The 27,388-nt window shown below is 50.9% G+C and overlaps 1 protein-coding gene across 3 annotated transcripts in view; it reads right to left on the bottom strand.

Moving 5' to 3' along the window:
* Positions 1-1,027: 1,027 nt before the first annotated feature.
* Positions 1,028-27,388, bottom strand: part of PACSIN2 (protein kinase C and casein kinase substrate in neurons 2) — a 138,700-nt gene continuing 112,339 nt past the window's right edge. For 2 of the 3 annotated variants that reach the window (XM_063074745.1, XM_063074746.1), the window contains exons 3-11: positions 22,377-22,533; positions 19,860-20,095; positions 18,251-18,406; positions 14,346-14,521; positions 11,941-12,061; positions 8,728-8,849; positions 6,629-6,751; positions 5,832-6,028; positions 1,028-2,781 (exon numbers count right to left, since the gene is read on the bottom strand). In XM_063074745.1, the coding sequence (XP_062930815.1) occupies positions 2,669-2,781; positions 5,832-6,028; positions 6,629-6,751; positions 8,728-8,849; positions 11,941-12,061; positions 14,346-14,521; positions 18,251-18,406; positions 19,860-20,095; positions 22,377-22,533 (1,401 nt within the window). In that variant the 3' untranslated portion in view covers positions 1,028-2,668. The remainder of the gene's footprint in view (positions 2,782-5,831; positions 6,029-6,628; positions 6,752-8,727; positions 8,850-11,940; positions 12,062-14,345; positions 14,522-18,250; positions 18,407-19,859; positions 20,096-22,376; positions 22,534-27,388) is intronic. The other variant, XM_063074748.1, reaches the window with a different exon arrangement.

Here is a 27,388-nt window from a genome sequence, read left to right as displayed (position 1 = left end):
GCTGCTCTTTATCCCCTGGAGGGCAGCAAGAAAGGGCTTGCCCTCAACACCCTGAGACCTGGGTTTGAATCTCGGTTCTGCTCATGAGGCATTGGACAAGTCGCTGAACCTGAGTTTCCAGATCTTGTTTCCTCTTCTACAAAATGGGATGACTCCAGCCTGACCCATGGATAGGAGATGAGCTCACTAGGGCCCAGGCCTGGGGCTAGGGGAGGCAGAAGCTGGTGTCCGCCCAGGGCAGCAGGTAGACTGCAGTGGATTCCAACTCCTCCTCAAGCTGGGAGAGCAGGGAACCTGTCACCCATGAGACAAGACAGCAGGATGGCAAAGATGTCTCCTCTGTCTCGCTGAGCTGGGGCCAGGCGACGGTGCAGGGGCAGCTGCATGCCTCCTGCCTCCTGCCTCCTGGTGCGGTCCCCACGCCCCAACAGGGTGCTCTTCTGGGCAGCCTTATCAGGGTTCATTTCTTCTCTCTCTTCAACCAGCCAGGGCTGCCACTGCCTCCTTTGCAGTCGCCCCGGTGAGGCTAGAGGATTCCTCAGCACCTTCACTAGCTGGGACTCCTGGGGGAAATTGGGCTCTTGGAGCATCTGTTTGCTGCTCTGTAATATGGAAGTGGGGAGGCTCATCTCTATGCTTGAGGATGTTTAGAGTTGAGTTATTCGCAGATAATATAAGTAAAAAGTAGGGCACAAGGCCCAACGCACAGTAGGTGCTCAGGAAAATGTGTTCAGAGAACTACGGATGACGGGAGGTTGCTGGTCTTGTCCTGCTGTTTCAGTCCAGGTGGGGGAGGAAGTGCCAGCCACTGCCCACACCATGGGGAAGCCAAGGTCACACAGAGGCAGGGAGAGGGGAACCCCAAGGGACCTAGGTGCCTCAAATCCCCCCAACCTCTGGTCTGGCAGGGGTCTTGTGTCCTGGATCTCGCATAGCTCCAAGCTGGTAAACCCCAAGGAAGACACATCCACCAGCTGACGTGGGCATGAGGGTGGATGCGCAGCAAAGGGACTTTCATATGCACGAGATCAACCGTTTATTGATTTCTTTCCTAAAATACTACACAATTAAAGGAACTCCTAAACTTAAAAGACAACAATTTTTGGTAAATCTGTAGCACAGGAATGAGGATTTCTGCTGGTAAGTTTTCATGACAGATACAGACGCACACGCACTTTCCAAGCAAGACGTCAGGCTCACTGGACATGCTGAAGAGGGTAATGCATAGCTTATGATGGTGACAGTGGTGGCACCACTGTCCCAGTTACACAAAACAAAGGTTCTCTCCACACCCCACCCACCCTGTGTGACTACAGCACAGCTCTGGCCGTGGTATCCCACTCTCTGGCGACCAGGACACTTAGGGAGGCCTGTGCTGTGGGTGACACCCAGCTTTCGTTTGCTCACTAGGAACATGGATGACTGTGAAATCTGCGACTGCTACAAAGACACGGTGTTTTTACAGTATTCAGCTACAGAACCATGGACTGAGTCTAGTCAGAAGTTGGACCCCTGCTGGCCAGCGAGGACAAGCCTGCCCTGCAGAAGCCTCAACCTAGGAGAGTCCTGGGGCCCACGTCCAAGCCTGGAGGGGGCCCAGCCAACCAGCCAGGCCCATGCCCGCGTGCCACGGACTTCAAGCAGTTTACAAACGAAACCCACTGTTGAAAGCTGTTAAATCTCATTAAAACAGTAGACAAGCTCTTTAGATTCTCTGAATATCAAATAATATATACAGATATACACCAAGACATGACAGTTTAATATATAAAGCATCTTAATCTATAGATGCATTTGCTTGAAAAGTAAGTCCTACTTTTTAACCTCCCAAATCACTGTTAAAACTGTTAATTAGCAAAATAATAAAGTTTTAAGCAAGAATAGAGTGAAAATAATTTTTAAATATGGTGACTTTGGGGAGTACTACATAAGGTTATTTCTGAAACCCCCACTCAGATGCCCTGAATGCATAAAGAGCATTCACAACCGTTAACGCGTTCCCATCTTTCTACTACAATCTCTTGCCTCAAACATCATCTGTCAACATGAGCTACATCACCTGCAGCTCACCCCATGCAGGGGCATGGCTTTCAAAGCACAACATGGAAATAGAGACACATTTCCTCTAGACTGGTGTACATCACTCTGTGCCATAATTTAAGTATAAATGAATGGAAGAACAGGTATATAAAAAAGTATAACTGTACATACCCTTTAAATTAAAAACCTCAAAATCTTCACTCGGAAAATGGCATGGAAGTTTGTTCATTTAGTGGCAGGTGATGGGACTCATCAGAGAAAGTAATCAGTGGAGCGAGAATCAGTGTACCCACCACTGACTTGGAGGGAGGAGAGACAAGGTCAAGAACATAAGACCCATGATAAGCCAACACACAGACAGTGGGGCGGCAGGAGGAGGGCCCGGCTATTTCTCTGTTGTACTGCATCTTCCTGTGCTCAGATCCCTCCAGCTGCACTTGGTAAGGTGCTGAGTCCCAGGTGAAGTGACCAGCTCTGCCTTCATGGGAGCCAAGAGCAACAGAACCATCTTTTGCAGGAAAAGGCGTGGACACCCACGTGGCTGGCTGGAGGGGCCAGAGGGGCCACTGCCCAACGGAGCTCCTGGGACAGCTGCCTCCATCCCTCCGCCAGCCTGCCCACTGGCCTGTCACTGGATGGCCTCGACGTAATTTGCTGGATACAGGCCAACCTGTCCATTGTCCAAGCGTCCCTTGCACCAGCCCTGCTCGTCCTCGTCCTCTATCTTGGTCAGCTCATCCCCTGCAAGATAAAGTGGAAGCAGTCTTGGTGACAGGGCAGTGACACTGACCACTGGGTCAGAGAGCCGCCCTCACATTGAGCCCCACACTGCAACGTGCTTCCAGGCCCACGGGGGTCTCCAGCTTGGGTGAAAGGGCAGGCATTCTTCTGGGGGCAGGGCAAGGGCTTGGTTACTCCTCTATGAAACTGCACTTTAAGCTGCTTCTTTGGTCACGGGCCTCTGAGAGAACTAAAGCCTGACAGCCTCGCAGGGGCAAGCCACCCGCAGTTGCCACATGGTTCCCACAGAGACTGCAGGCCTTGTGCCTTCCCGACTGTCCCTGACCCTCCACTGCTATCTTCCTCACTGGCCCCAGTTGGCTCTCTCTTCATGTGTCTCTCCCAACACTTGCTGCTGTGGTCTCTGCATCTTTGTTAATCTCTCCTCTGCCAAACTCTGGGCTGTGTGAGGGGCAGGGCCACACCTGACCAACAGACCTGTTATTCTGTCCAAATACCAGGCTCAAGGATCATGCGCGACAACACTTGTCAACCCCTCCTGACACCCTGAAACGGGAGCCACTGGCACATTCTGGAATCTCCCTGTGGTTCTACATGTTAGTGTGGTTTATCTTTAATTTATTCACACTTGAAGGAGCCCTTACTTCGGGCCAGGCCCTGGGCGGAAGAGGAGATACAGAGAAGAGAGGAGCAGATGGAGCCTGGTCCCTCAAGGTACAGATCAGGGGACAAGAGCAAAGGTGTGACCAAGGCAACCATGGGGGAGGTGGCACCAGGGCAGGCCCCCAGGTCTGGCGTTTGCTTGTCAAGGGCAAGCAGAGCAGCCCAGGGCCCTGTGGTAGGCAGGCAGGCACCTAGTGCCTCTGGCTGGGAACTGGATGCAGAGAAGGCTGGAGAACCTGCGAGCAGCAGGAGCTGGCAAGGGTGGAAAACAGTCCCAGGTGCTGTTTTGTCTTTATTAAGTTTGCAGCTTTGTATTTCTCTTTGGCATTTCAGTCCATTTTTCAGAATAAGATATAATTTTCCCCCAGGCAATTATGTGTTGCTTAGCAACATTTGCCTGACATTTTTATTTTGTATGGCAGTGTGGCCATACAGGATGCCCGTGCAGCTAATGCCTGGGGCTTTGGGGTGCTCCCAGGACTAGCTGGGTTCAAATCCCAGAGCCACCACTGACTGGTTGGGAGACCTGGGCAACCTGCTTCTGCTGCCTGGGGTCTGCTTTCCTCATCCATAGACTGGGGGTGCTGTAAGATTAAGTGTTGAAACATGAAAGGATCCTGACTGGCGTGAGCTGTGTTACTCCCACATTAGAGACGGTGACTTCTCCTGCTGCCATGCCACTCTGTCTGTACCGGGTCTCCTGCAAATCTGCTCGAGAAGCATCAGGAGGAAATGCAGGGGCTACAGGGTCAGCGTCCTAGTGACCACCATGTTCCCCCTCCCTTCTCGCCCATGCCAGATCCTGGCGTTTCTCTGTTCCTGCCCTCACGGGCTGCTGCTCCCAGCACCTGCACAGAGGCTGCAGAGGGTAGGATGGGGTACTGGCCACGTGATACCACCGTGAGGTGAGAAGTGGCAGCAGCCAGGGCACTGCTGCAGACATAAGACAAGCGGCACTGGCTGGGAACTAATTTTACATCATAAGAAAGCAAAATAATGCAGAAAACAGACACAATGGACAGGAAAGCTTTCAAGTTGTAAAAACATGAACCAGTAAGTAGAAACATTCATTACAATCAGTTTGCTTTTGACAATGTACTTGGAGCTGAAGGAAACATTTTAAATCTGTAAAACTGCTGTCAAACCCAACAGGTAAGATTGAAGAAGAAATGAGAAATTGAAAACAAATAAATCAGCAAAGTAGGGGGTAACAACCCCAATCAAAGATATCAGAAAACTGGATGAAGATGGTTTAAAGGCACATAAAAAATTTCTAAAACTAGCCAGAGGCACCTGACGACCAACCCTGGGATGAGTGTCTGGGGACAGCTGGTGGCACTGCTGGGTGCTGGAGAGGAAGCTGAGGCTGGGTTAGGAGCCAGGTCTTCGGGCACAGCTGAGTCAGGGTAGGGGAAGCGACAGTCTTCCCCAGTGGTCTAGCCTAGGGAAGGGGCATGCTTCAGCCCGCATTGGCTGGATTCTGGCCAAGTCTCCCTCTTCTTGGAGGGGTGGATGCTGGTGCTGGGGCGGCTTCAAGGAAAGGGCAAGGTTGAGGGCAGAAACTTGGGTTTTTGTGGGCCCACTGTGTTGGCCCTAAGCCACTCTGGCCTCCTTAGACAGGCTATAAGATAGTGCTTTTCTTTTTCTTTCTTTGCGACTGGCCGTTACAAGGATCTGAACACTTTTTTTTTTTTTCTGGAGGCTGGCCTGTACAGATAGTGCTTTTCAATGGAGGGTTGCAGCCCATTTTGGTGAAACGCAACCAGCATTTAAATAACTAAAAGACAAAGGATAGAAAATCTCTGCAGGCAGAGCACACGTAATCAGGATCCAACTGTTCTGTATCCACGGTTTCAGCTACTGGCAGCACAGGTCTACATGGGCAGACATGTGTACACAATGTGACCCAGGAAGAATGTATGAAAGGCACTGCCTGAGACAAGGCCCTGCCTAGCCCAGGGCTGTGCTGAGGGACACGGGGGTCTGGGCAAGGCTGTGGCTCAGCTCACCTGCAGCCGTGGCCCCTGGAGGAAAGCCTCCTTGGGGAACTGCAGGGCTGGATGCTCCCAGAGTGCATGGGGGGTTCCTGGTGGTACTGGCCAACAGCTCCAGCCTCCCCTCTTCAGCATGGCAGGCCAGTGCCCTGCTGGTCCCAGACTCAGCCTAGCAACGGGAGGTTATCCCAGGAAAAGGCGTGCCTCACTGTCTTCTGAGTTTGGGCATTGAGCAACTGTTACTTTTGAAACTGGAGGGGAAGTGGGGCAGTGAGCACCCACAAGTGAAACTAGCAGGAACTTTACCAGACTTAAAAAACAAAATAGACAACCCCCTCCCCCAGCAGGCTGGAACACTCATCCCCCTGGGATGCTGGCTGGGAGCCCACCTACCAGCCTTGAAGCTCAGCTCATCATGTTCCTGCCCCTCGTAGTCATAGAGGGCCCGGACTCGCACTTCTGTCCCCGAGGTGGTGTCCTCGTCAAACGGATTGGAGTCCCCGTTGGCATCCGTGGAGGAGAAGGGGTTGTTGGACTCGTCATCCGACCAGTCAGTGGGGTAGCTGTGGGTCTTCTCATAGCTGCTCACGCTGCAAAAAGGGGTTGACATGGGCCCTAAGCATAGGAATGGGAGACAGTGGGAGGCCCCCACTAGAGCCCCTGCCCTAGCCCAGAGCCTCTGCCCCAACCAAGGGAGGGCACAGGAGCCTCAGGGCTCAGGGCTGGGGGCTGCTTCCAAAGGAACACAGCTCCCTCCAGAAGGCCAGCTTGGGTGGAGCCAGGCCTTGGCGAAAATCCATGCTAACCACACTCATCCTGAGGGGTGGGACACTCCCACACCACCACTCAGCAGAGGCAGACCCAGGGGCCTGCTCCACAGGTCCCCCAGCACAGAACCCCCCCATCCATCTGTCTTCCTGTGGTGGTGGTGCTGGGGCCTTGAAGGGTTAGCAGAAGACAGAGAAAAAGCAATCAAAGATAGTTAGCTGTGCCCTCCCGAGAAATGGAGACGCCAGAGAGACTGTCCACCAGTGGGCAGCCAGCAGGTGTGCAGTGTGGCAGGTACCCACTGCCTGCAAGGCCTCATGCATTGCTCTGAGTGCCAAGGGGGCAAGACCCTGAGAGAGAGAGAAAGGGAAGCAGACAGAGTGAGCGAAGTAGAAACCAGACGGAATTGTCTGTTCACCAACTTTTTGGCCTTAATGTCTTCCTTTTCACTGACGGTGCTGCCCGTGTCGTCCTCATCCTCGAAGGGGTTGTAGCTGGATTGTGACTGCGCGGACTGGGCAGGGTTGCTCGGGATACTAAGGTTGCTATGGGGAGAGAGAGAGCTTTCAGGGGACCCCAACTTGGCAGGGCCCGCCAAGGATCCTGGTGACTCCCAGCTGGAGGATCACGGTGGCCAGGAACTCAAGGGACAAAACAGCCCCTCATCTGACTGGAGGAGGACTATGTTGTTTGAACAGAAAGATTATTTTAGCAAAACCTGTAGCAATACTTTGGCTGTTAAACATGCATAAAGCGTTTGAGAGAGAACAAGATTTCCCTTTCCTTGCTTGTATCTGGATGTGGTCAATCCAGAATAGGGGCCCTGGGGCAGGGGTGACAGACCACAGCTGAGCAGAACTTTTTTCCAGGTTTGGGGCTCCCTCTTAGTCCTCCCCAGCCCTCATTCCTGCTGCTGTGAACAGGTGAGTCACAGGGCAGTAGAGCTGCCCTAGAAGGGTGGCAGTCTGGGAGGGAGGCTCAATCCTGCTGACAGGCAGGGGGCTCCTGGGGGATCCTGAGTGCTCCAGGCCCCACAGCGCAGTGCCCCCTCCTTCTGACTACTAAGGGGTTCAGCACTGGCTCCCCAGTTCTCCTGAGGCTGGAGCTTCTAAAATCAGGACCAAAGCCTGCAGTGCAGCCCTTTCTAGGCAGAAAGAAGGATTCTTTGGGGCTCCAAAGAGAGAAAATCCATCTGTAACTGTATCAACCACCTACTGTGTGCAGGCCCAGAGTGGAATCCAGAGAAATTAGAGCTAATCCTGGCCTGAGGGCTGGGACTCGGGGAAGATGGGATGAAGGGCTGCAGGGTGCTAGGCACTATAAAGGAGACCACAATGAAAAAATGAGACAGTCCCCTGGGAGTCTTAGAGCACCACCACATAACTAACAATGGATGAGGCCTCCCTTGGCTGGACGACCCCAGCCTCTGAGCCCAGGGCTTTGGGGAACAGGCATTCAAAGCTCTGATGGATGATTCTGAGCATCCAGCATCCCATCCCAGTGCAAGGAGATGAGGTGAGGCAACACCTCAAATGTCACCAGTGACCCCGAGGGGCCAGCAACTGCCTCATCGGCTTTGGTCTGGTGAGCGGGACCGGGCCCAGCCTGAGGGCTGCCGACATTCCAGGCATGTGCCTGAGACCAGCACCCTCCCCGCTCCTTGGCCCCTTTCTCTAGCAGACTATTGTGAGAGGGGCTGGTGCTGGGCAGCTGTGTGTGTGCAGCAGCCGGGCCAGCCTCGAGCCCCAGCATCTCCTCTGAGGCGGTGTCTCATCCTTCCTGCTCCCCCGCCCCTGGGCACACAGGTGCTGGCCTGATCCCTGGGACGGGCACTTAGTGTGCGCAGTAGCTGAATGACAACCAGTCCCAGTCACAAGGTGACTGCTACCAAGCCTGGCATGGAAGCCTCTGGGTAGGTCCTGCAGGAAGGACACGCTTTCTAGCACAAACTTTCCAGAAAGTTCTAAGGACTTTCTATCCACAACTTATTTTTAGCCAACGACTAAGTCATAAATAACCAACACTCTCAGTGAAGAGGTGATTTGAAATGGGGACACCTGACAGTCCTCTCCTGTCCCTCCCTTGACTGGTGCTTACACAGAAAGTAAACACAAACCTTAGCAGCACCTGAACCGCCTGAAGGGAACCCACGATGGTGCACCTCCTCCTGCCTGTGTCCCTGCAGGGCGGTGCCACCCCTGGAGACATGAATGACTAGCCCTGATACCAGCTCCTCCTCTCACGCAGGAATAAAGCATATCTGTGACAAAGGCTCCTTCTCTGGATCTTTCAGCATCTCCAGCACTAGGCAGAAGATGATCCTCCTCAGAGACACCCTTAGGCCACCACCCACAGAGCTCAGGGGCCCAGGAAGCCACTGGAAAGACATCCATGGGGGTCCCTGTGCCACTGGGGAATCTCCCAGGTGACCAAGTTGGGGCTGTCCCAGGACCACGCAGATGACCCAAGGGAACCCCTCTCATGGGAAGGCCTTTTTCAGATCAAGGCTGTGCCCACTCACCTGCTGTGCTTATTCTGCAGAGACTGGTCGCCTGTCTGGTTGATGCCCGTCAGGGTGACACCATCAGTGGCCTTCTTCTTCTCTCTCCGGCTGAGAGTTCGATTCAGGTCTGCAGACCACTCCTAGGCAACAGGTGCCAAGGGAGAGAAATCATGAGGTTTCTCTGTCGGAAGCCATGTCAGTCTAAAATACCCACCCAGCAAGCCAGTTTTCTGCCCTGCATGGTTAGTGACATTTAGCCTCAAGGTCTCTGCTCTCCCTTGTTTCCCAGCAGACCGCAGGCTCCCCAACGCCTGCCTGTGGACCAAACGACCTGACCCCCTCCTCACTGCTCATCTCTACAACCACCCAACCCTGGCCTGTGGCAGCCACCTCCCAGAGGAGGAGACTTTCCAGGACACAGGGCGAGTGACAACAGGCCAAGGCTAACACGTGGAGTCCTACATAACAGCCCTAGGAGCCTCCTAGTCCTGTCAACACCCATCTTGGCTCTCAGCCTCCAGTCCCCTCAGGCCAGCATGGGCTCTAGTGGCCTCACCAGGTGTCCCTCAAACCTCCCAAAGTAGACAGGAACCAGCCCTCTGAGGAGGTTGGCCAGGCCACGCAGCCTTGTCTGAAGTGCTGAAGATCCTTCCCATTTATGACCTAAACTGTCTCTGGGTCATGGCGCTGAGACAGCTGGCTGCGGGAACCTGAGAAAGCCTACACCGTGGGAAAATGAGCCCTGGACTGCAAATAAAGTCAGGGCCAGGTCACTTCATAAAACAAAGGGGCAGATGAGCAGACTCTTATGCCAGTCTGTGAGGGGAGAAGCCACCCAGGTGTGTTTTCCTTCCCTGCCACTTTCCCTTTTCAATCTGAACAGCATGCTGGGGGCTAACCAAGCAAAGTATCATCTCCTAGAAGGTTCCTATTTTCCTAGCTGTGACTGTGCTGAAAAACAGAGAAAGTGGGGACAAAAGGAGAAAGGGGACTGTGTCTTGATTTTCCAGAAAAGTACTTGCATGCATGTGCACACACGTCTATGTGTGCAGGTGCCTCTGAATTTAATAAATTCTCCTTCCCTCCCATCTCTACCCATTATCAAACAACTTTAATTAGACTTGGTGTAGTTGAGGCCACAGCTTGGCTCACATGTAGCTACAGAACTTCAAGGTTAGAAGCCAACCTAGAAACATCAAGCCTAACCTGTCAATTTGTCACATGAAGAAACTTTGTCCCAGAAAGAAAAAGTGACTTGCCTATGCAGAGTGGGTGGCAGACTTGGGCCCCTGACCCCAAATCCAGGTCACTTTTTGCCTATTAATTATTTTTCAGACTGAAAATAAGTTGACTGAGAACTCAGTTGGAACCCAGAGTTCCCCACAGTGACCTCTGAATATAAATCCATCCAGATTGGGCAGCTTCCAAGGGCCGAGGGGTCAACATCAAGCAGACTGTGAAAGGAAGGGTCAGCTGTCAACAGCTCTGATGACACAGCATGAACTGGCCTGCCGCAGAACCAGGCTGGGGACCACCACACACACAGATCCATGGGGTCTGAGGACACACTGCAGGGGGTTTGGAACTCAAGGAGTTAGTCATAAAATAGAAACTTACTTCATCCTTGTGGCATGGAAAATAAAAATAAATAATTTCATTAGAGAAAGTCAGGCAAAGTCCTGTAACAGCTGCAAATGTGTGCAAGAGGAACACCCACCCCAGTAAGACCACCTGTCAAACGTTCCTCCTCACTATTCCCTCTCTGGGTATTAACGGGCACCTCTAAGAGACCCAGGTGAATGTCACAGGTGATTTCCTGTGCCCATCCAGAGGAGCGAACACCCACTCTAGACCAGAAGCCCAGCTGTGCACAAGCCACCACATGAACACACTTCTCCCCAGCGTGCTGTCACCGGGGAAAGAGAAGCTGGGCTTTGTTTGTCTCCTCTAGGCCACTTCCACTCAGGAAGGCCCTGGCCCTCAACCCTCTCCCAGTGACTCGTGGAAGGGCAAGGACTGCTCTGCAGCCTCCTGTTGGGGCCGAGTCCTGAGGAAAATGCAGGGAGTACTCAGCTGCAGGGATCGACACTGTCTTTTGGGGAAACCTTCTTAGGAAGGTCCAGAAAACAGAAGTGCAGGCATGAAGATTGATGAAACTGCAGGCTGAGTAGGGGCCAAGGAGGCTTCTGTGTGGTGGGCCAGGGCAAGGGCCTGACAACAGGCAGCACTCGCAGGCCAGGCCCTGGGTCAATAACCCAGCATGGACCAGGTCACGGCATCCCCCCAGCAGCCTGAGGAGATGGGTGCTGTTGACGTTCCCATTTGATACATGGGTAAACTGCGTCACTGAATGGGCAAGTGGTTTGCTCAGCATCCCAGGTGGTCAGTGATGAGGGAGGACCTGAATGCAGTCTGCTACTGATCAGGTGAAACCACGGGGCCCACACCCAAGGCAGAGGAGGTCACCCTCAGCATCCTCGCCCACAGACCTTCCCAATCCCCTGCCTGAGTCAGCCGGTGCCATGTGCTTCAGTGCCCGTCACGAGGACGGGAAAATCCCTCCTTCAGGGAACAGGGAGTGGCAAGATTTTCAGCCACTGCATTCTATGCTGCCGTTGGTGAGCCAGGTGGGGCCTGGTGACCCAATCCCAGGGCTGGACAAGTCCTGAGATCCCCAGGCCCTCACATTTTACAATGTAAAGATATTGAAAAGATTAAACTCACAGAATGGGAAAAGAGGAGAGTTGGTCCTGAACCAAGATTCATTGAATTTATTGCCTGAAGTGTGGAAAGTGAGGAGGGACACCCACTGAGACCACTTCCCGTCCCTTGGTCCACTGTGAGTGAGAGTGAGGTCTGGGGGCACTGGCTGCTTGCTTCCTGGCCATCCTGCAGGGTGGGACAGAGACCCAAGCTCCCGTGTATTCTGTGGCTCCTGGGACTCCCAAGGAAGGGAATGCCAATGGTCAACAAGAGACAGTCAAATGTTCCTAACTGGAAAGAACATAATTGCACCTTCACCAGAGATTCAGAAGGCCTTCAGTATTGTCTGAAGCCCCCCAGTCTCCAGACATCACCTTGGTTTGTACCCTATCTATGCATAAAGGCTGCCTAATAAATAGGGCAAAGGCAACCCAGAGTCTGAAGCAAGAAAGATACCCTATAACTTAGCTCTGTGGGGCCAGGTCCCCTCCTACGCTGATGGGTCATGGGTGCGTAGCCACATCTTACCTCAAACTGTGGCCAGTTCATGGCCATGCCCGGCCCGTGATTGGCTCTGAACCACCGCAGGTCCTCCACCGCGTCAGCCGCTCTGATGCTCTGCTCCAGGTCACGGTAAATGGTTTTGTAGCTGAGTTAGAAAGATGAGCACAGCTCTTTTGGAAGGCAAGGACCAGCCACATTCGTCCCAACCCAGTGCTGCCCACAGCAGGCCCTATGGTCCCTGCAGTCCATGCTAGAGTTGACCTCATAGACACAAATCAGCAGCACCTCTCCCCTGGCTCAGGTGGAAGGTCCCCCTCCTGCCACATGCACAGATGGGGGACAAACCACCACCACAGCTTCGGCTTCCAACCCCTGGGTTTTAAATCAAACCAGCTGACAACAACTGCACTCTGCTCTGCATCAGATAATGCAAAAGTGCCAGCATGTAGGCCGTGCTACAGAACTTCAAGGTTAGGAGCCAACCTAGAAACGTCAAGCCTAACCTGTCCATTTGTCAGATGAGGAAACTGAGGCCCAGAAAGAAAAAGTGACTTGCCCATGCAAAGTGGGTGGCAGACCTGGGCTCCTGACTCCAAATCACTCCAAATGGGCACCACTCAGTGTGGTCCCATTCAATTAGGTCCAGAGTTGTGGAAGAAAAAACTGGAGAGTGTCAGAAAGTCCCCCTCATCCCTTCGTCTCCATCAGAAAAGCTAAAAGGTTTACATCCTAATGTGCAAATACAGCGTGGGAAGATCACGGGCACTCTAGAGCCCACCCACCACCAAGAGGGTGTGGGGGCACTCTCTGCTTGGCAGCTCAAGCCAGTCACCTTCCTGGAAATGCTGCTCTGCAGGGCAGGAGTATGTCTCACTTTTGGAGCTGATATTTCATTTATAGACTATATGGCTGGCAAGTCATTATCTTCTCTGGGCCTCCTCTGTTGAGGGAGCATGATACCTTCTGTTAAGGGTTGAACTGTGTCATCCAAAAAAGAGATGTTGGAGCCCTAATGCCAGTACCTTAAAATGTGACCTTATTTGGAAAATGGGTCTTTACAGAGGTCAAGTTAAAATGAGGTCACTAGGGTGGGCCTTCATCCAATATGACTGGCATCCTTATAAAAACGGGAAAACTGGACATGGAGGAAGACCATAGGAAGACACAGAAGGAGAAGAGGGCCAGCCATGCGACTGGAGTGATGCAGCCACACGCCAAGTGACACTGGCAAACTCCAGGAGCTCCCTGAGGCAGAAAGGACCTGCCTAGAGCCTCCAGAAGGAATGTGGCCCTGTGATGCCTTAATTTCAGACTTCTGGCTCCAGAACTGGGAGAAAATAAGTTTCTGTTGTTTTCAGCCCCCAGATTTTGATACTCTGCTACACCATCTACTGGTCAGGTGGCTTGGAAGACTCAATGAGACAAGCTATGCCAAGTCTGGGCCTGCAGCTGAGGACAGTCACAAGTTACTCTACACACAGAAGAGCTAGACACAAACCCCAGCCCTGCCCCACTGGCTGTGCAGCCACAGGCAGGTCACCTAACCTCACCCAGCCTCAATTTCCTCATCAATAAGATGGTGACATTGCCACCTACTTTACAAGACTGTCATAAAGAATAATTGATGGTGGCAGAGTAGCTGCCCAATAATTGTTGCATTTGATTATTTTTATACAAAAGGAGACAAAGAGAACGTAATTTCTATTAAGAACAAGCCTTGACCTGTGATTCATTTCTAAACAGCTCTGCTAGATGAATGACAGAAGTCTACGGCCCTCAGCTAGCCTGTACTCTGATGAAGGTGTCACAGGACCAAAGATGAGGAAAGCGCAGAAAATACCTCATGGCTGCCATGTCATGATAACTCAGAACAGAGTCTCAGAGGGTCTATGCTGCCCCCAGGGGGCTCAGAACCACTAAGAAGTCCAGGGCTCAGCTGGCAGCAAGCTGCTCTGGAAGAAAAAGACCTCATAAAGGGCCTCAGAGTACGACTGTCCTGGGGGCAGGGCACACCCAGCTCAGGAAATGCTGGACTCACCTGCAGGTAGATTTCAAATACGCTGGCTGTGGCTGGCCCTAGCTGTGCCACAGAATAGGCGGCCCTCCCTTCCTGCTCAGACCTGTATGCAGAGCTGGCAGAGTGTGCCGTGCCTTGTCTGCTCAGCCCAGCGATCATCTGGGCTAGCCAGGCCTTCCGCAGGCAGCGGGACACCCCCTGGCCGACAGCACCTGCAGCTGCAGATGGGCTCAGCAGAAGGGCCAGCCCACCCTGGCATCAAGATTACAGAAAAGCAGGACAACCTAACAGTTAGGAGAAGAATTTCTGATTAACACTGCCACCCTGAGCCTCGGGAGCAGCAACTGAGTTTTACTAAAAAGCAACTTTTCACTGACTTCATCAGATGTTTTTCAGCTCAAAGGAAACATACCTGGCCACATTTGACAGGTCTAGGTGCTTCTGAACCTCCAGCAGAACCTCCCGGAAGAAGCGCAGACGCTTCTCCTCAAACTGCTGGCACTGCTCAAACACCTGCTCCATGTTCTCCATGTACTGGGGAGTGCCCTGGTCAAGCTCCTTCAGGGACTTCTCATACTTCTCTTTGGTCTAAACGAAAATCCAGGCACAAGATGAAGGCTCATTTGCATTCACCCCACCCACCCTGGAGCTTCTCAGGCCTCCCTAGATTCCAAAACCCAAAGAGCAGGAGCTTTGGAGTCTGACAGACTTCAAGTTCAAGTCCTGGTCCCTCCACTTCTGCATGGCCCTGAATGGCCTAAACAGGTAGATGTAGGTGAAGGCATGGTCACCCTGGAGCTCAGTGTGCATGTCCCCAAGGATGTCACATGCCTGTGTCCTCTCTCCCTGTGGGGAAGGGCTATGCTGAGTCACCCTGGACCTTTGAACCTTACCCCCAGCAGCAGTTGCTCGGTGAGTCACCCAAGAAACAAGGTCATGGCTTTAAGTGCCAGATGGACCTGGGGCCGAATACTGGCAAACTCTCTCGTTTTCTTGGAACCTCACTGTCCTTATCAGAAAATGGGGACACTTTCTCCTTTACAGTGTTCTGATATTTCAACAACAGGCACAAAGCTGCAGGAAGCAGGTGTTCAAAACCCTTGTTCCCTTGTCCTCTAGCCCCCTCGTCCCCCTAACACAGCCATTCTGTTCAGGCTATCCCTGAGAAGGGGAACTACAAGAAAGGAAATAGTAACTGCAGGTGTGCCCTATCTCAGGAGGGACTAGGGACAGCTGGAAAATGTATGAAATTCCTAAGAATTGGCTAAAATGAGAGCATTCATCTGGCAGGACTGTGCCTTGAGGTTATTAACCTCCCATTTGCACAGACTTCCCTGCACCTACCCCATGGTGGTAAGCCAGGCCACCAGTCTGGTGGCCAGGTGAGCTTGCTAGCTGGTGGGACCATGATATCCTCCTGGGGTGAAGTGAGGGACAGCAGGGCTGGGGCTACAATTTATTGCAAGTTTTTCCAGTACTGAGACCCTGAGAAGTGAGGGGGATGGTCAGCTATGCTTTCCTGTCCCTGAAACATGTGCAGGCCTTCTGAGGAAGGACCAAGTACTCCCTGAGCCACTGCAGGCCTCTGGAGCACCTTCTCTGCCTGCTCCTGGGGCCCTGCATCTACTCCACCCACCCTGTTCCCCTTGCAGATATGCTTCCCACACTCATGACCTGGGAAACTCCTCCTTATGCTTCAAAGAGACCCCTCTTCTCAAAGCCTTCCCTAACTTCCCAAGAGCAGGTCCCACCCTACCCCTGCCCTCTGCCCCTCTCATGGCATCAGTGGTTTCTTGTTCAGCTTCTGAGCCTCCTAAGATGGCTCAGTTCCAACCATCCAGGACACTGTGTAGAAGCCCTAGCTCAGAGACGTGAGATGCAGCTGTGCATTTAAGCATCCACATCCTGGGGATACTGTCAGAGCAACACAGAGCATCTGCCTCTTGGGAGCCTCCTGGCAGGCCTTGGGTACCCAGCAGGATGAGATGCTTCCTGCTCTGGGCTCCCCAGGCACCTGGCCTCTGCCGCTCCTGCTGAGTCCCAGGCCTGCCCCAGCACAGGCCAGCTGATGAGCAGAGTCATCGCTATTTGAAAAATCCCCATGCAGACCACACATGGACACATGAAGCGAAGTGAGAGGCAGCCTTCCCCTCGTGAGGACTGTAACATCTCAGCATGAACACAAGAAGCTCCTTTCTTTTTTTTTTTGTCTTTTTCGTGACCGGCACTCAGCCAGTGAGTGCACCGGCCAGTCCTATATAGGATCCGAACCCGCGGCGGGAGCGTCGCCGCGCTCCCAGCGCCACACTCTCCCGAGTGCGCCATGGGCTCGGCCCCACAAGAAGCTCCTTTCTGATGGATGCTGCAAGACGCAGCCACTGCCTGGCCCGTAAGAAAGGGGAAGGACATGCACGGCCAATCAGGGCTGGTTTACAAACTACTTCCAGAAGGGTGGTGCGGAGGGACTGAACTCCTCTCCAGGACTCTAAGCCCACAAGGATCACTCATGTCCCGAGGTCACTAGCCAGACCACAGAGGCAGGGAGGGCCCCTGAAGGGAACTCAAAGTGCCCTAATCATCCTGACAGACACTTCGAGTATGACCTCGTGCCCTGCACGTGTTTTGCAGGTGCATCAATCTGGTGGTATCTGTTCAGGGTGGCTGTAAATAGGAAAGGCACCACTCCACACACACACACCCCTGCACATGCAGATGCTTCATGTTTCCTCCAGGAGCTTTCCTGGGCACATGATTCCCTAGGGTCCTGGCAGAGGCCTTAGAGTTCCTGGCCCTTATGTTTCTCAAGCCCAGCTGCCCCCCCTTCAACAGGCAGTTCCAAGTTCCTCACCTGATCCCACAGTGGAGGCACCTGGGCTGCTGCATTCTTGGCCTAGCAATGGGGTCCGCTCTCCAAGGGGCTCTGATGCTTTCTTTGAATAACGAGATCTCGTGTAGATGACATTTCCCCCTTGCTACGCTGACGACAGTGCAGTGTGGAATGGTGGAGAAGGGTACAGGCTCTGGGGTCAGAATCCCTGCTCTCACATTATTGGGCAGCACATGATTTAACCTCTCTGACCTTGGTTTCCTTATTTACAAAACAGGGATGCCACCGCCTAATTCATAAGGGTGCAGAGATGCTCATTTGAGGCCTGGAAAGGCTGGCGGGTAGTAAGGAATCGGCTCAGGACTCCTGCTTCCCCTTCCACCCTTAAGGCCTGTTCCTAGAGAGCAGCCTCTCTTTAACTTCATTCCATCTCTTCTGCAAATCCAGGTTGGGAATCTCTCTCCAAACACTGGACAGGGCAGGCCCCTGGCAATGATATCTTCCAGTCCCCACACCCTTACATCGGAACAAAGGAGGGGAGGGGAGGCCAAGGGCTGAGTCCCTCACTTCCTGGGAACTTTTAAATCACAAGGAGATGGTGGGTAGTTTTTAAATCCTGTGACTCTAGGATCTTCCAGGAAAAATTACTACCTATCTCTGTGGAGCACTTCAGTTCACAAAGTGCTTTTACAAAATCATCTCATTTGATCATCTCACTAACCCTCTGAGACAGATAATCTCCTCACGATAGAAACAGAAGGACAGCCAGGACCCCACATGGCCTGTGCACTGTTATTTCTTGGTCGAATGCTACCATCTGCACCCTCAGCTCCTGCAGCCTCTGCTGTGCTCTTTGGGGCCTGTCATCCTGTTACTCCTGAGGTTACAAGACAGCTCCATCTCCTCTCCCAGCCCTCACTTCCCTAGGGTCTCAGTGTACTGGGCTTCCCAGATGTGCTCTCCTGCCCGCTCCATACAAAACAGAGCAATCCTTCTAAGCCACTATGACCCTCCTCTTGGCGCCCTACCCTCCCTGGGCTCCAGGCCCTTCTTGTTGGCTCCCTGTCAGCAGCATCCCAAGCTCCTTACTCCACCTGGCTGTCAAGGCCATTAGGAATTTGGTCCTCACAACCCTCTACAACAGCTTATGGGTCAGTTCCCTGCCACTGGCCACACCCATTCACACCTCTGTGTCCTGCACATGCTGCTCCCTCCCCGCAGCAATACCAGCCACCCTTCAAAATTTCCTGGGAAGTGCCCCCCAACCTTGTTCCCCTGAGTTTGGCATTCATCTGCCCCTCATCACAGGCGGGCGCAATGGCAATGGCTATGGTAAAGGTAAGGTGCTAAGCTTCTTGATATTTATCCTTCTTGATATGTATCCTCCTATCTACCCATCCAACCAAGCAGTTACAAAAGGTTTTCCATGTGCCAGATACATGATAAGTGACACACTGACACTCAAGTGTAAAAGCAAGTGTATGACATACCTTAAGAACATCTTGCTTACATTTTTCTATTTTATCTTGCAATTTCTTGAGCTGTTCAGGGTTGAGGGATGGGTCTGCTTTGCTGTTAGCTTCTCGTGAGATGGCCAACTTCTCCTCCTTGCATGCTGCGTGGTGGGCTTTCTTTGCTGCTTCTACCTACAAGAAGAATGAATTCCTGAACACCACGGTGCTGAAAGTTCAGAATCCTCACTAGTTACATCTCGGGGAAATGCCTGTGCTCAAGATGAGAAGAGTGGCTACAAAATTGTATATACACTCTAATTGCAATTAGATATAACAGAGGAATTCACTCAAATATTTACTGTGTGCATGCTCTGTGTTGTGCATGATTCTAGACATCAGGGACACAGAACAAGACAAAAGAACCTGGATTACATGAAGCTTTCATTCAGCTTGGGGGAGGCAAATGCAGGAAAAATCAAATGCCAGAGTCAGAAGGTGGTTAAGTGCTGTGGAGGAAAATAAAGCAGGGACAAGAGACAGAAAGCACTGGCAGTGGCTGACAGGATTTTATACAGAATAGCTGGAAGGAGATGTGGCTTATCTGAGTGAACAGCATGCCAGGCAGCTGGAACAGCAAACACAAAGGAAATTCCAAAGGAAAAACCCAATGCGAGCGAGAGGGCTTTGCTGGGAAGGCAGGAGGACAGGCCACCTTTCGCATAGTTTTAATGGCCACTTCACACTCACACTCACACTCACACACACACACACGTATGTGTATGCATACTGATTTAAGAGATGCTTCCTTATTTGAGCCAAAGCCACAGATTTCATTCTAGAGGGAAAGAAGAGTGTAGCAATGGCCTTGTGACATGGGAATAGTTTCATTATGAATAGAGCCAGGGACAAGAAGGAAGAGAAATGAGATGTGGCAAAAGCCAAAACATGGGGAGAACAGGAAAGCCTGTCATAACCCAAAGACAGAGGCATGTTCTAGATGATTCTAAGAAGCAAGGCAGCACAGCTCCTGAGAGAAGCTAGGTGGAGGGGGCAGCACGTCTACCACCGTCTACCCCATTCCAGTGACGAATGGGGGGTCAGGCTGAAGGCAGGAGGGAATGGATGACAGCCTCCAGCTGGCCAAGGCCCGACAGAAACAATGGCTTTGATTTGCCACTTTCAGAAAAAGGAATGTCAGTATCACTTGCAAATTTAGGAGAAAAACCCATGCAAAAGAAAGAAAAAATTTAAATTAATCCTCTATGCTAAACTAAAGGGACTTTTCAGTCTCTCTAGTAGAAAATTCCCCAGGGTTGGGAAGTACTGTTAATGGTTAAGAGCTTGAGTTTTGGGCTCTACCACCAATGCACAGTCTGATCCTCAGTTTCCAAGTCTATAAAATAGGCTGGTAAGGATTAACTTTAGAGAATGCACATAAAGCACTCAGTGTCTTAAACCTGGGTAAATGTCTGTCACTCAGGTGTCCAGCCTGAGGAGTGGCTTTTCCTCTACTAGCTGTGGCCTCCTGTGCCTAAGGTAGCTGGTAGGAATTCCTGGGAGTGAGAGGAGGGAGTGCTGCTGGGGGCTCCTGGGGGACAAGCGAGGAGGAGCCCAGGCAGGGATGCAGCCGGCAGGAAGGAGGCACCTCTTTCAGCTTCTTGGCCCAGGGCTTCTGTGCCTTCCGAAAGCTGTCCTCAGCTTCTTTGGTCTCCTTAAAGCCTCCCATCATCTGCTTGTGAAAGGCTTCCTTCTGCCAATTTTTGATCTTCTCGAAGTCATCATTCATCAGTGAGGCCTTCACCTCAAGGTGCAGCTCGCTCACTCTCTCTGCCTCGGACATGACAGCCATCCAGGCCTTCTCCACTGTCCCATACTGTGGCCCTGGGCATGGGAGAGAAGCTGTGGGTTATTGGGCAGAGGGCCAGTGGTAGGGATTTCCTCTGTTAACCCCACAGCTGATCACACGGGAGTTTAGGCTGGTGGCCTGGCTGCCTGGCCATGAGAAGGTTTCCTTCTGGTTGCTTCAGAAATTTTTCTCACTGGCTCTGTTCCCTTTTCAGGATTAACTTTAAAGGATGAACATAAAGCACTCAGTGTCTTAAACCTGGGTAAATGTCTGCCACTCAGGTGTCCAGCCTGAGGAGTGGGGCTTTTCCTCTACTAGCTGTGGCCTCCTGTGCCTAAGGCAGCGGGCAGGAATTCCTGGGAGTGAGGGGAGTGCATACTGCTGGGGGATCCTGGGGGACAAGCGAGGAGGAGCCCAGGTAGGGAGGCACCTCTCCCTGTTCTTGAAACTGAATTTGCTCTCCCCCCTTCTGTTAGGAAAATTGGGGAATTAACATGTATCTCCTTTTTTTTTTTAATGCCACTGAGCTCTTTAAAAACTCAAATTTCTGCACTGTGGAAGTCTTAATTTGCTCAAGGATGGCCAGAGAAGGGAGGACCTCCTGAAGTGAGCTAAGCGCTCTCCCAGGCTGCTCCGCATCCACCCCCACTCACACCTTCCCTGCAGTGGCCCCGTGCTAAGATTCCTGAGCTCACTGGCTCCTTGCCAGCCCCGTGCCTGTCTCCCTCTCCTGGACCACACTCATTCACTCTCATGAACTCTGCCCCAGGGAAGAAGCTCTAGAATGCTGGTGGGATGGAAGAATGTCTCCTCGCAGAATGGAAGCCCTGTCCTGGGCGGAGGGAGGGGAAAGAGACAGGAACCTGCCCTGGCCCCAGTGGAAATCTCTCCATGGTAGGGTAGGGGGCTGAGTCACCTCGCTCCCTACTCACTGATCGCAGTCCATGAGGCTCAGGAAGGAAACTCTTAATGCAGACTGTCATTTTTGTTAAGGGAATAGGGTGGGGTGGTGGGAGGCTTGGGAAGGAGGGAGAGCTAGAACAGAACCGAGGGTGACAAATGAGAAGACCCAGGGCCTTCTTTAAGGTCGAACGGTGACTGTCTGAGCTGAGTACTGACAGGCGTGGGCTAGGCTGGGCTGTGAGAACCCAGAGGGGTCACGTAATTCTGGGGTTTGGGACAGTGGAAATGTGACCATGGAAGCTGGATGCCTCTGAACCTCTAATCCCTCGTGTCTACAAAATGAACATGCTCCCTGTCCTGCCTCGGTCTACAGCACCACAGCCAGATCCACAAGGTAAGGGTGGCAAGGGTGCTTTGTAAACCTCAAGTTCTAAATAAAGAGATGGGACGGCGCTGACAGCGGATCCTGAGAGAGGGGACTCGGGCAGATGAAGTGAAACAGGAACAGCTACCATTCACTGAGGGAGCTGACCCATGCCCGGCTACTCCTCACCCACGTGTGCAGCTCCACAGCCAGGCTCCTCCCTGCACCAAGGACTGTGCTAAGCGCCCCCCACCACGTCCTATTTCAGCTTCAGGGGAAAGGACAGGCAGCTGGTCTAGACACGGCTGGCCCCTCACCTAGGGTCCTGGGCCCCCTGGTTGGCTCTTTGGAGGATAGCTGGTCATGACAGAAGAGTTGCGCCCAAACAACCCCAAGAAACTGCTAATCTGCTTCTGTCCCTGGAAATCCTGTCATCAGTGAAGTGCCCTCTCTACTGCTGGTAAGTTTGTTCCTAAGCACAGTCCAAATCTACACAAGAAAGCTTCAGAATCTTCTGAGCTTTTTGGTAAAGAGGAAAGGGGATAAAACCTCCACAAAACACACCCATGGTTATTCCCTTTAAAATTCAAAATTAGAAAGCCCGCTGGCTGTCACCATCTAGTCTTGTCTGATTTACTATATGGCCAAGTTTAAAAATAAACAGCTCTCAATGTGAGAAACCAAGGTGCTGAACAGCAAGGACTTTTATTTGATAGGAACTTAGTCAAGTTTTGGCCCTTAACAAACTGTTCTGAGTTACACTGGCAAGCATGTGTCCTACAGACAACAAGGACTGAACAGGAGACTGCTTGCTCAGAGTAGTCCTGTGTCCCCAAGGAAAGGGGACAAAAGCTCATGCAGCCTGTGCCTACTGGGTGACAGGCAACCTGCTGCCCCCCATAAAAATCACAGCCATAATTATGAGATACACTCCTGCCCCAATCTTATGAGAGGAAACTGGCACAGGGAGGGTCTACGATTTTCCCAGAGCCCCGGCTAGTAAGTAGCTGCCGCCAGGGCTGAGGTGCCCTGTGCTGTGGCCTCCTTACCCCTCTCCACAAGCTGCCTCCAGCGCCGGGCCCACTCGGTGAGCTGCTGTGCATACCCCTTCTCAATGCGCGCCCGCTCGTGCAGGCAGTTCATGAGGTCGCTGCACAGGCGGTGGCCATCATCAATCCGCTTCACGGTCCGCTTGTAGTTCCCGACCTAGGAGACAGACCACACTGTGAGGTTCCTGGGAGTAGGACAGCCTGCCCCTCGCTGCTGCACAAATGCCTCCACGCCAACCAGGCCCCAGATGCTCACCTCAGGGGTCGTGCTTACTGCTCCCCCTGCCCCATAGTTTGAAAGGCACACTGCATTGTTAGGAATAAAACCAGGAGGCTTGTTACCTAACAGGAACATACAAATCAGTGAACGGAAGCCTCTCAAGATTCTCTAGGCCTGGTACTGAGCAGAAACTGACCCATGGGTCGAAAAGAGAGGCAGACGTGCTTGGGAAGTATTATGATGCAGGGAAGCACGGGGCTGAGGATGCCTAGAAGGGCATCTCACACACACCGAGGGGCCAGAATGCCTTCCCTGAGTAGGTGACATCTAACTAAAAGGCTTTTTGTTGTTTTTGTTTTTTAAACAGGAAAATATTTTTTTAATAACTCAGATTGAAATGATCTTATAATTCTTGGCTAGGGCCGGCCAGTGGCTCACTCGGGAGAGTGTGGTGCTGATAACACCAAGGCCACGGGTTCGGATCCCATATAGGGATGGCCGGTTGCTCACTGGGTGAGCGTGGTGCTGACAACACCAAGTCAAGGGTTAAGATCCCCTTACCGGTCATCTTTTTAAAAAAAAAAAAAAAAAAGATAATTCTTGGCTAAAGGCCTTTTGATTACCGCTGGTATAAAAATGTCTTCGGTGCTTTGTGCTTTGATGTCATTACATGCTGGATGATTATTACTTCTAAATTATAGCAATAAACACTATTTCCCACTGTATCAGCCCGTTTATGTTGCTTATAACAAAATACCTGAAACGGGGTGATTTATAAAGAAAATGAAATTTATTGCTTACAGTTTCTGAGGCTGGGAAGTTCAAAGTCCACCTGGTGGTTGTAACAGTGACCCAGAGGTCTCACATTGCAAGATGGTGTAAGCAGAGAGAGCAGAGAGGGAAAGAGACTCTCCTCTCCTTTTAAAGCCCTCAGAACCACACCCCTGACCACCATTTTTAATCCATTCACTACTGCACAGTCCTACAATCCAATCACCCCTTCAGGGCTCCACCTTTCAATTATCGTAATAGGATTTCCCACTCTCTTAATAGTCACAGTGGGTCTAAGTTTCTAATACATAAAACTTTGGAGACACAATTCAAGCAAGCTTCAATGACTTTTGGGGGGACATAATTCAATCCACTATACCCACTTACTGAGCACCTACTCTGTGTCAGGCACATGCTAGGTGTTTCATACCTCCAAATATTGCCACCCCTTACCAACTAGAATAACTGTCCCCATTTTACGGATAAGGAAACTGAGGCTTAGAGAAGATACATAGTTTGCCAAGATCCCGTGGCCACAGTGGCTGAGCTAACAGTTCCTGGTAGGACAGTCTTTGTGGCAAATCTCAGACTCTTCTCTTTGTCAAGGGCCAAGGGCAGTTTTGACTACTTTTTTTTCAAATATGGAAGGAGAAACTAACTCATGTAAATTATAAATAAGAATAATAATTGAGAAAATGTAAACAGCTAATTTGGGGTAAAAATCTGTATGTTTCATTCTTTGAGCCACTGATTTGAAAGGATACAAGGAAGCTGATACTTGAGTACCCAGAGGAAATATGACAAAAAAATGATCTATTTTCATTCTTTTTCTCCCAGTGTCTTCAAAAATCTTAGTCAAGCTCTTGTCAATTTTACCTTTTCTAACAGTCTCTTTGCCTGGCTGATAATTCTCAGTATTTTACCTGTTTAGAGTCATTCTGGAAGTTACTAGAGAACAGGATGGACTACGTGCCTGCTTTTGCAGAAAGGAAGAGTTTTCTCTCTGCAGTGCAGGTTGTAGAAATAAACAGTGCAGCCTGTTTAACTCCGATTTATGAACAATTCAAACCACCTAAGTTCCTCCTATCCTGCGCTGAGTTAGCCAGGTGAGGAGGAGGGCTCTGGAAGGGTCTGCAGGAAGGCAGGTAGGGGTGGTAAGATCCTGCAAAGGGACAAAACACATGGGTCCTGAATAGAGATGGGCAAGGGGAGAGAAGACAGCTGCAGCACCCAAGGGAAGGGCTGTCCCTGAGGCCACAGCTCTAGACAGGCTGAGATAACTCCACTCCTATGGGAACCAGAGCCCTGGTGACAACAAGGGCCCCTGAAGGTAGTTAGCCTGGGAAGCCTTGTCCAGATGAACGGTGTGATTTCCAGGGGGCTCACTGGCATGTGGGAACAGCTCTCAGACTCGTCATCAGTCATCCTTCCCTCCACAGACCCCCTCCAGCCCAGGTGTGGCCTGGCTGTAATTCCTCAGCAAGGCTGGCAGTTCAGAGTTCATCAAAACACGGGAGCTGATGCTGAGCTTCAACTCCATGCTTCATCTGCCCCTTTTAGAAAGGCAAAAGCAAGCATTTTCACAATCCGTTGGAAGCGACATCACATGCTCGCTTCCCTTACAGTGGGGCCTTGCTGTCAGTTTGAAATTTACAGCAGGATGAAAAAAATACCCAACAAAACACAACTCAGTATTGCTGAGCCAGTGGCAAGAGAAGCTAAGATAATCACAGCCCAAATTTAGCCTCAACAGTCAACGTGAAACCACGATGCAGAGCTGGATTCATCTCCCTGTTACAGACAGAATTCAAACGAGTAATCAGCATCAAAATGTGTATTTTGGGTCTCTAGAAACCTTCCCACCTCTCTGATTTTCAAAGCGCTTGGGAAGAGATTTAGGGAAAAGAAAAAAGATATTTCTTAACAACTCACAATTTGGTACAACCCATCAGCACACACAGTAGCTGCTGTTCTTGAAATCTGAAAAGCAGCGATGAATACAGAAAGGATGTTTCAGTAAGCCTGTCTCTTAGGTTTCCATGCAAGCTCTCAGTTGGTCCAGGAGGTGACACAGGAGCCTGTGGTAGCCCTGCAACCACTGCTGGGGACAGGCAGCAGGCTGCAAGCGCAGAGCCAAGGGGAGAAGGGAGTGAGCCAGATAACAGGAGCAGAGATGCTCCACCATCATTGGTCCCGCTGCCTCCTATTAAGTGAGACAGCTCCATGTGGGCTCATGACACGCCATCACTTTAAATCGCCATCTCCATAAACCACCAGTGACAGAGCAATGTGGCAGTTGTCCTAGGAGCAAAGCTGCTGATGGCTGTTCTTCTAAATTGAGACAGGCAAAGTCACCCACTTACATGTGTTTCGACAAATGTGTACCATTGTATAACCATCTCCATATCAAGGTACGGGCCATTTCCATCCCCTTCAAAGTTCTCTGGTGCCCCCTCTTGCAGTCCATCCCTCCCACACAGTCCCTGGCAACCACTGATGTGATTTTTGTCCCTTTTCCAGATGTTCAGGATACATGGAATCACACAGTATGTAGCCTGGCTTTCGTGACTGGCTTCTGTCACTTACCTTGATGCTTTTGAGACTGATCCATGTTGTTGCCTAGATCAGTAGTTCATTCCCTTTTATTGCTAAGCAGTATTCTATTGTATGGTAATACCACCATTTGTTTATCGATTCATCCCCTTGAAGGACATTTGGGTTGTTTTCAGTTTGGGATAATTATAAATAAAGAAGCTATAAACATTTGTGAAAGTTATCAGTATCAAAATGGAGTCACTAATGTCAAACCCTAACAAAACAGAGATAGGAGGCCATGAAGGAAGGGCCCTCGCACATATGACTGATGCGAACTACGTAAGAAATTCCTGGAAACTGCAGCCACTTTCACAAGGACACGTGCCTCACAACATCTGCCTCCACCAAGGAGCTAATGCTAACTCCTGCAACAAGCCCCTGTAAGCAATGGTCTTTCTTTCAAAACAGCTTACGTGGACTCCTCCCTTTGTCTTTAAAAGCTTTCCCTGTTATCCCAAACCCCTTGGATGTGCTATATCTGTCACAGCATGCATATACCAGATTGTAACCTCCACTATACCCGACTGAAGCTCTGCTTTGGTGATTTGGTTTCTCTCTCGCTCATTTTAGGTTGACATGTCATCTACAGGTCTCTGTGTGGACACATATTTTCACTTCTCTTGTGAAAATACCTAGGAGTGGAATTGCTACATGGCACGTGTACATTTAACAAAACGGCCACACCATTATCCAAAGTGGTGCATTATTTTGCATTCCTGTCAGCAATGTAGGAGGGTCCCAGTTGTTCTGAATCTGCATCAGCACTTAGTATTGTCAGATTTTTCTTGTTTTTATTTTAGCCTTTCTATTTAGAGTGAGCAATGTCTCACTGTGACTTTAATTTTCATTTCCCTAATGTCTGGTGATACTGAGCATCTTTTCTCATGCCTATTTGCTATCCACAAGCTTTCTTTAACAAAGCATGTTCTCTTTTTCACACATTTTTTAAAAATCCAGGTCTAACGACGACTGGTCTTTTAAATGCAAGAAAATTAATTTTCAAATATTTGACAAATTGGTCATACATTAAAATCAAGACATATATGGTTAACTATTTTTGCTCTATCAGTTTTGTAATTAAAAAGCTCTCTTTTACTTTTTCAAATCACTAGCTTGTTTCAAGAAGACCAAATGGGTAACTTTATGCAGAAGTTGAAAATAAACAAGCTTTCTTCCAAAACCATCAATTGATTTGTTCACAAAATACCCATTTTCTGAGCTAGAATTTCCTCTAAATTCAGGCTCACCCCACTCAGATACTAAGACAAAAGACAAATGTTCAACATAACTGTGCCTGGGTGCAACTGCAGGGCATGTGCCCCTTCTAAGGAACTGGGGAGAGGAACTCAGTGCCACATGGCCCTGGGACTGGGACACTAGGAGGAAGGCAGTTAGAGGGGAGATATACTGGAGGCAACATCCAAAG

This window comes from Cynocephalus volans, chromosome 12 (assembly GCF_027409185.1).
Source record: "Cynocephalus volans isolate mCynVol1 chromosome 12, mCynVol1.pri, whole genome shotgun sequence".
NCBI classification, from domain to species: Eukaryota; Metazoa; Chordata; class Mammalia; order Dermoptera; family Cynocephalidae; genus Cynocephalus; species Cynocephalus volans.
This window is presented reverse-complemented; position numbering and strand designations above follow the sequence as displayed.